We start from the raw sequence: 9,564 nt of genomic DNA on the forward strand, positions 1-9,564 counted from the left end.
ATTTAGTTATATAATTATATATACATGATATTGTTTAATAAGGATAAACTATGTTTAGTTTTGATAAATAATTTTATATTAATAGATGTTATACTTATTTAATAAATAATGTCACATAGATTTAGTAGTAAATAAATATTTATGTATTTAATAAAATAATAAACAACTTAAGTTGAAATAATATAAATTATGTATGATTGCATTTCTATCGGATGACAAATATCCTACGACATATCTAAATCATTAAGTTAAAAGAAAATTGCAAGACCACAAGAAAAAGTTTAATGAAAAAAGAGAAAAAAGGAATAAAAGAAATAACATTTTTACTATTTTTGCACCGCTTTAAGGAATTCTCAAGGCAGCAAAAGCTCTTATATGCTAAAAAATTACACTGCTGTAACCTGTAAACAACTGCCCATTTCTAGCCTCTAATTTCTCTCTCTTAATCTCTATAAATTCTCAATCTTTTTACAGTTCATGTACTAGAGTCTAGAAATAGAAAAACAGAGCACAAACACCAAGACAAGTTCACTCTAGTAACAGTTTATCTTTCTCTTTCTCTCTTCTTAAGAAGAGCAAGAAGTGGAAATTGAGTGAAAATGGCAGGTAATGATTGGATAAACAGCTACCTTGAAGCAATTCTTGATGTGGGTCCTGGCTTAGATGATGCTAAATCATCTTTGTTACTTAGAGAAAGAGGAAGGTTTAGTCCTACTAGGTATTTCGTTGAACAAGTTATTACTGGATTTGATGAAACTGATCTACATCGTTCATGGGCTCGAGTATGTTTATCTCTTGCTTTGTTTGTTTACAAGAAAGATCACTCTTTTTATGTGATTAACTTGAAAAAAAAGAGATTGTACTTTTTATGTGTATATTTGTATATGTGATTGGATGGTGTCTTTAATTTTGTGAGTTATTATAGGCCCAGGCAACAAGGAGTCCTCAGGAGAGGAATACAAGATTGGAGAATATGTGTTGGAGGATTTGGAACTTAGCTCGTCAAAAGAAGCAGGTTGGTTTTTGTTTGATTGTTTATAATGTATTTTTATTGAATTAATTTTTTTTTTTTATATTTTTAGATTTGATGTTTAGTGTTTTTGTTTGCATAAAGCAGTGATCATAGCTCAATGGTAGCAGAAGTCATTAGTGGAAATTAGGTGTTTGGTATTCTCTTTTTTAATATGTTTAATATGGAAATTTTAATTTTAATTTTGATTTTTAAGTGGTAAATTGGTTAGTTTTCTTTATGAATTAATCTTAATTGATAGCTGTAATCACAAGTAAAGTGTCTTTCACTTGGGTCTGATGATCCAGCAGAGGATGTATTTGAAGAACACTATAGTGTCATATCTGTATATTCTTTTTCTGAGCAACTGTTGCCTTTTGTTTTATAAGCTTTCACAAATCAAGAAATGATTTTGTTAAGACAGTATTAGAAATTTATTGCTTGGTAATGATTTTTGTTTGACATTTATAACAACTAGAAAATGGACTATCATTTCTGTACATTATTCATCCCGGGTGACGGGGTAAATTTATCTGCATGGCAAATGTTTAGCTTCAAACTATTTGCTTTTCAGATTAACATTATTTTTTTCTTTTTCTTTACTTTGAGATATTTAAGATTATTTCTATCAGTCTTACTGATTTGAAGCTTTGAATCATGTAATATCATTTGATCTCAGATTCTCTATTCTAAGCTAGAATTAAATGACTTCTGAACTGTTAATTGTGGCCTTAATTTATGTAGCTCGAGGGAGAGCTCGCCCAGAGGAATGCTAAACGTCGTATTGAACGTGAAAGAGGCCGCAGAGAAGCAACGGCTGATATGTCTGAAGATCTATCAGAGGGAGAAAAGGGAGACACAGTAGGTGATATATCAGGTCATGGTGATAGCCACAGAGGCAGACTCCCCAGAATCAATTCTGTTGATGCAATGGAGGCATGGGCTAGTCAGCAGAAGGGCAAAAAGCTATACATTGTATTAATAAGGCATGTACTGAACTTAGTTTTCTGGTGTTCAAATGTTGTGATGCAGAGGACTCTAAGTAGTTGGTATTCCGGTATTTAGGATGGTTTATTCACAAGGTTTTATAAACTTGTGCACTCTGTATATGATACAAAGTTCGTGATTATTGTCTAAACATCAATCCAATAATTGCTCGAAGGAAATTGCATAGGCTATGAAACATATCCTGATTATGATGTTAGGATACAAATTGTGATATTTCCAATGTCCCAATTAATTATTTATTGTTATTTTTAACAAGTAGTGTACATGCAGCCTTCATGGTCTAATACGAGGTGAAAATATGGAGCTTGGGCGTGATTCAGATACAGGTGGTCAGGTAATATTTTCTGATAGAAGTTTTCATTCAATGTGGTTTTTATACAGTTCCAATCTCTGCTCATATAATCTTGTTATACAACAACCAATGATCTTTGGCTTTTGTTTCTTTATCTTTTAGGTTAAGTATGTTGTGGAACTTGCGAGGGCTTTGGGCTCAATGCCAGGAGTCTATCGAGTTGATTTGTTAACTAGACAAGTGTCATCTCCAGATGTAGATTGGAGTTATGGTGAGCCCACAGAGATGCTGACTCTTAGAAACTTGGAAAATTTTGAAGATGAGATGGGAGAAAGCAGTGGTGCCTATATTGTTCGTATACCCTTTGGACCAAGAGATAAATATGTTCCTAAGGAACTATTGTGGCCTCACATCCCTGAATTTGTTGATGGTGCACTTAACCACATAATTCAGATGTCCAAAGTTCTAGGGGAGCAAATTGGTGGTGGGAAGCCAATATGGCCTGTGGCCATCCATGGACATTATGCTGATGCAGGCGATTCTGCTGCTCTTTTATCTGGTGCTTTAAATGTCCCGATGCTTTTCACAGGTCACTCACTTGGCCGGGATAAGTTAGAACAGCTGCTAAAACAAGGCCGACTATCGAGGGATGAAATAAATCTTACATACAAAATAATGCGTCGAATAGAGGCTGAGGAATTCTCCCTTGATTCTTCTGAGATAGTCATAACCAGCACTAGACAGGAAATTGATGAGCAGTGGCGCTTGTATGATGGTTTTGATCCAATACTTGAGCGCAAACTGCGAGCGAGAATCAAGCGTAATGTGAGCTGTTATGGCAGATTTATGCCTCGCATGGCTGTGAGTACTAAAATGACTTTTCCTTTTAATTCAAATAAAATATTCTTTTAGAAGCCTTAATTGCTTTCTTAGTAGCAGATACTGTTGTCAGGACCTGACTAAGCCTGTCTTGGACTCTAGTTATGTTATGAAACATGTGAGCATATTAGTGTATATTAAAATAATATGCAGAATGAATTCTTCTGTCCCATCTGATATATTTTGGTATTTTGTGTGTTATCTATTGATATTATTGTCCAATAGTTTTTCAAGAAATTACGCACTAGGAGCCATAGGAGGAGATTATATATGATAAAACTGATTTCTCATTTGCTTTCCCTATCTAGTTTTCTTGTTTCTGTAATCTACTAGTATTTTTGAATTACCATTTAAAAATCTCATTTAAATATTCTTTGAGTTTGTGTTTTTTCCTATTTGCTGTGTCTCTAAATGGGTGAGTGATGTATGTTTATTAGAGGAAACATTGATCTATATTTGTTGATACTATTCGCTGACTATTTTTAGAGACTGACGGAAAGATCAATTGAATGGATGGTTTTGTTATCCAACTAATAGAAATGTTGTGACGGGGCTTATACGCTGTTTGGGTTAGTATTGGGAGGAGTGTGACAACTTACAAGTCTATATCCCTCTTACCTTTCTTTTGTGCATGCAAATCTGTGCGGTTTTATTTGCTTGTTAAAAGTTGAAACTCAGTGATCTGAACTGCTATGGCACATTGAATTGGTGCAGCACCTTGGTTTCTACAGTTCCCTCTTCCAAGGATACGTGTTAAGGTCCTAAATATTAATGATTTTCTGTTCTTGTCATGTCTTGATGGACACCTGTGTTTGATCCCTTGCTATTTGCTATTTAATGGAGTGAATATTATTAACTTGTGATGCTTTGCAGATAATTCCTCCTGGAATGGAATTTCATCACATTGTTCCTCAAGAAGGGGATATGGATGGTGAAATTGAAGGAAATGAAGACCATCCTACTTCTCCTGATCCACCGATCTGGACTGAGGTTCTCATTTTTCCTTATTTCATTTACTTTGATGCATCCTAGACAGGTGGCCAATACATTTCATTCTAGTTCTCTATTCAAGGGCAAATAGACTGCTTTGAGTATTGTGTTTAAAGCCAGTGAACATGTTTCCATGTTTTTATGCAGCTGTTAAATTGATGTCAGTTCAATTACATGCTATTCTGCAGATAATGCGGTTCTTTACAAATCCCCGTAAGCCTATGATACTTGCCCTTGCTAGGCCAGATCCCAAAAAGAACATTACGACTCTGGTTAAAGCATTTGGGGAATGCCGTCCATTGAGAGAGCTTGCTAATCTTGTACGTGCAGTCAACTAACAAGACTTATTTGGTGGATAAATAATCTTAAATAATGCCCAACTGAGTTTACTTTACTGTTTAGGTTATCTTATTTAGTAATATTCTTTTCCTCCTCTATCTCCCTGGTATTCATTTTGCAGACGCTGGTTATGGGTAACCGAGATGGAATTGATGAAATGTCAAGTACAAATGCTTCTGTCCTCCTTTCAGTTCTTAAGCTTATCGACAAATATGATCTGTATGGGCAAGTTGCATACCCTAAACACCACAAGCAGTCTGATGTGCCTGATATATATCGTCTAGCAGCAAAGACAAAGGTATATCCTGTAGTTTTCATTTCAGATAAACCAATTCCTTTTTTTTTTTTTTTTTTTTTGACTTATTTCTACATTATCCTGTGAATGTCCTAATTCTGTATTCTCTTCTAGACCTTTCAGTCTGCAGTTGTTCTCTCTAATATACTGCAATTGCAAGTTTGCAACTTTGTGGCTAGATATCTCACTTTGATTCTCAATTTATGCAGGGTGTTTTCATCAATCCAGCATTCATTGAGCCTTTTGGGCTTACTTTGATTGAGGTGCTGTTGTCGACACTCTGGATTTTTATCTATAATGACGTAAAAGGCTTGTGAATGTCGACTTTATTTATTTAAATCACAGGAAATCAAATATTCATCATTCTACTTTTATCCTTCTGTTTTGCTTTACTCTCCTTCAATCTGCAAACTGAGTCCCCTTTTTATCTCCTTTTTCAACCTAAAGTAACATCTAAGAGTTCCTGTTGTTGTGAATATAATCTATTACAAGTAATGGCTCTCATCTTTCTCTAAGATACAAGATTATCTTTCTGCATTATTTTTTCTTCTTTTTCTCTTTGTCTCTGAACATCAGAAAGTGTCGAGGAAGCTCATTAGCTAAAGGTAAATGATGATTCACCAACACTGTTCTTTTAGGTGCAAGGAGGTTTAGGAGTCGAAATACCCAATAAATAAGCTGTTAATCTCTCTTTCAGGCTGTTCTAATCTTCTTAATTCTTACAAAATAAATAACTGTGACCTTAGTCATAATAGCTATGCAAATTGCCTTAGCCTATTTGATATTCACGATTCGACATTTTTATGTTACTCCTTTGAGCAGGCAGCAGCTCATGGTTTGCCCATTGTTGCCACGAAAAATGGAGGCCCAGTAGACATACACCGGGTAAGCCTACTTATAAAAAAATATTGTTTAGAACTATCTTTGTTTGCTGCGCTTAAATCTTCTGGTACTGATTGGTGATATTTCTTTAGGTACTTGATAATGGTCTTCTTGTTGATCCTCATGATCAACAATCTATCGCTGATGCTCTTCTAAAGCTTGTTGCTGACAAGCAGCTTTGGGAAAAATGCAGGCAAAATGGGTTGAAGAATATTCACCTATTTTCATGGCCAGAGCATTGCAAAAGTTACCTATCAAGAATAGCCAGTTGCAAACCTAGGCATCCAAAGTGGGAGAAAAATAATGACGGAGGTGATACTTCAGATACTGATTCACCTGGTGACTCCTTGAGAGACATACATGATCTTTCTTTGAACTTGAAGTTCTCATTAGATGGAGAAAAGACTGGAGCTAGTGGAACTGATAATTCTCTAGAGTATGAAGGAGATGGCTCTGATAAAAAGACTAAAATAGAAAATGCTGTTTTAGCATGGTCAAAGGGTGTTTCAAAGAACACACAAAAGATGGGGTCCACAGAGAAAGGAGAACATAACAATAGTTCTGGCAAGTTTCCTGCTTTGAGGAGGAGGAAACAAATCTTTGTCATTGCAGTAGATTTTGATAACATCTCTGTACTTCTAGAGGCAACAAGAAAAATATTTGACGCCGTTGAAAGAGAGAGGACTGAAGGCTCAATAGGATTTATACTGTCAACGTCTTTGACCATATCTGAGATCCACTCATTTCTTGTCTCAGGGGGGTTCAGTCCCAGTGATTTTGATGCTTTTATATGCAATAGTGGTAGTGACCTCTATTATTCAAATCATAATCCAGAGGATGGTCCTTTTGTGGTTGACTTTTATTACCACTCACATATTGAGTACCGATGGGGTGGAGAGGGGCTAAGGAAAACTCTGGTTCGCTGGGCAGCTTCAGTTAATGATAAAAAGTCCAAAAATGAGGAACACATTGTTACAGCAGCTGAACAACTTTCAACCAACTATTGTTATGCTTTCAAAGTGCAAACACCAGGACTGGTAATGTCCTTTTCCTTTTCTCCTCCTTCCCCAACCAACCTACAACTGTAGGGCCTGTCTGTATTAGTCTTCATTTTGTTTTCCTGATAAATGATGTGTAAATGGTGTAACGCTATTGTATATATGATGAAATATCTATCTGTTTGTCTTTTGCAGGTTCCCCCAGTTAAGGAATTACGGAAGTTGCTGAGGATTCAGGCTCTCCGAAGTCATGTAATCTATTGCCAGAATGGAACCAGGATAAATGTAATTCCAGTGCTGGCGTCTCGTTCTCAAGCCCTCAGGTAGATTTTTCTTTGTGAATCCATATGACATCGACTTTAATAAAGCCACATCAATTTTAAGCAGGCTAGCTGATAGAACAAAGCAGTTGTAGCTTAAGTTTAAAGTTTTCAGACAAGCCCTCCCCGCCACCCGCAAATTCATGACTATTTATGACTTAAAAACACTTTTCAGGTATCTGTACGTTCGGTGGGGTGTGGAATTGGCAAATATGGTGATTTTTGTTGGAGAATGTGGGGACACTGATTATGAAGGATTGCTTGGTGGGATACACAAGAGTATAATATTGAAGGGAGTCTGCTGTGGTGCAAATAACCAACTCCATGCCAACAGAAACTACCCTCTCTCGGATGTCATACCATCAGACAACTCAAATGTCGTTCAGACAGCTGAAGAATGCACCTGTTCAGACATCCTGGGTTCCTTGGAGCAACTAGGATGTCTCAAGGGCTAGACGATCTCAATCTTGCCCTGCATCACTCCACTTTGTTCTAGAGCTTCTTCTCTATGTTGCTCTCATCATAAGGAGTCCTGTTACCTGCTTGCTTTCGTGGCAAACAGCGTCTCATAAGCCTACTCATAAAATTTTGGGGTCTTCAGAAGCCTGCTTGTGGGTTTTCTTGTGGAACCTGAAAAAACCTCACTTTCAACTTTTACCAACTTGTTTATTCTCATGTAGGGTCTATCCTTTTTGCCCTTATTGGCCCATGATTAGCCAAACGTACTCGTGTCCTATTTCCATATCTATTGTACACAGTTGCACCCGCTTACAGCATGGTATCAATCAGACCAGTGAAGAGTATCCTACAATATTTGCAATCTTATATATGTTGGGTGTGGCACTTGAATTTTCCCTGTCACCTAATCTTTAGATGAGCCTGCTGTCTTTTCTTGCCATGGCTGCTTGCCACATTTTCCAACAGATATACCGTCAAAACTTCAATTCCATAGGTTTGCTTGTCATGGGCAAGTTTCTTTTGCGAATATATGCACAGGGTCTCAGCATTAGCCTGATAAGGATGGTGAACGTGTGTGCACTATGCTCCACTTGGCAGTAAATGGTTTTCCTTCTGTGATTTGGAGAAGATATTAGTGTGGGTAATCAATGCTGGGCTAACTAGCAACGAAGCAAATAAGCATTTGCTGATAGTTATGGCCGACTTGCCTACCTTGACAGGTGATGGGTACAGGTAACCTGCATACGACAGTTGTGTGAAAATGGCAGGGGTTATTTAGAGAAGTGGGCTCTTACAACAAGCGCATCATCTCTGTGGATGTGGATGGTTCCAGAATTTCTGTTCACTGTAGCTTTGCGGCCACGTATGAGTTGAATGTAGAAGCCAGGAAAGAGACAAATCATTAATCAATGCTAATGCCAAGGTTTGCATATTTCAGTTCCCTTTAATCCTTGGCAAAACCTGTTGATTTATTCCTGGGCGTTATTACTATTAAGCCCTTAAATCAAGTTCTTACGTAACGGTAACGGTTTTGAGGAGAGTGCGGCTTACTTGCCACTGAAAGCGAATGGAACCGTTAATCAAAGTCTAATACAATTTCAATCTTAGAAAAATTCATTACTCAAAATTATTTGAGCGAACTGTTGCTGCTATTGAACTCTTTTTGTACAAAACTTTTAATTGAATGAAAAAGCATATGCAAAGTATAATCCTTTTTATTTTGACAGATGAAAGGTCATGAAGATGAAAAGGAAGATAAAATCATTAATAGATGGATATGAGCTTAAGATTTAATAATTCTTTTTTCTATTTGTTATATATTTCAAACAAATCGAAAAAATACTTTATAGAATCTAAATTCTTATAAAAAAGTCGCAAAATGTATAATTCATTACATTAACACTAATTACTTTTGTAAGTATACCTCTTACTCAAATTATTCTTAAAGTTAAAAGCTCAAATTCTACAACCACTTGGTTATGGGAATATATTTCTATAAATTAAAAAGTAGTTAGCAAAAAAAGTCACATAATTTAAGATCTTGATAGCACATACTTTTATTTGGGAGTTTAATAGAAAAAGTAACAAAGTTTAGAGGCAAATTAGGATTTATTCCATCCGATTTCAATAAAAATTTCCGTTAAGAAAGGTTTAATATCACAAATCAACATAGTTTAAGGACTCAATAACACATATATTGCCAAAATCTAGAAATTTCATGGGGCAAATTATCGGTTTTGCCTTTCTTCTTCTATTAGTGACAATTTCGTGCCAAAAGCCAGGTCAGATGCGGTTCAATACTAGCAAGTAACATGCATTTTCTTGTCCATTTCATATTGGCTTCATTTACTGTGCAAAATCCATCTTTACAAGAATTTTTTACACTTTCAGGTTTCAGTTACCCTCAATCGTTTCGTTATTTATGTACAATTTTGCATTATGATCTTTTTGTACATCTTGATGGTTTCCGATTCGGGCTAGGCAAAGTTGGAAACCCACTAGCTTTGCAAAATGTCGAGAATAAGGGTAGAAGGGCCAACAGATTTTACTACCACGATCAAGTTATTAATATGAATTGAACTGATAGAGTAATC

General features: G+C 36.1%; 1 protein-coding gene across 1 annotated transcript; it reads left to right on the forward strand.

Moving 5' to 3' along the window:
* Positions 1 to 405: 405 nt before the first annotated feature.
* Positions 406 to 7,837, forward strand: LOC8272223 (probable sucrose-phosphate synthase 1). Its single transcript, XM_048371728.1, has 13 exons — positions 406 to 782; positions 926 to 1,015; positions 1,754 to 1,995; positions 2,288 to 2,351; positions 2,472 to 3,170; positions 4,062 to 4,178; positions 4,367 to 4,498; positions 4,639 to 4,815; positions 5,022 to 5,075; positions 5,635 to 5,697; positions 5,787 to 6,731; positions 6,888 to 7,015; positions 7,188 to 7,837. Exons 1-13 carry the CDS (start codon positions 600 to 602, stop codon positions 7,465 to 7,467), a joined length of 3,174 nt encoding a protein of 1,057 aa, XP_048227685.1. The 5' UTR covers positions 406 to 599; the 3' UTR covers positions 7,468 to 7,837.
* Positions 7,838 to 9,564: the final 1,727 nt, after the last annotated feature.

Source organism: Ricinus communis, chromosome 3 (genome assembly GCF_019578655.1).
Source record: "Ricinus communis isolate WT05 ecotype wild-type chromosome 3, ASM1957865v1, whole genome shotgun sequence".
Classification (NCBI taxonomy): Eukaryota; Viridiplantae; Streptophyta; class Magnoliopsida; order Malpighiales; family Euphorbiaceae; genus Ricinus; species Ricinus communis.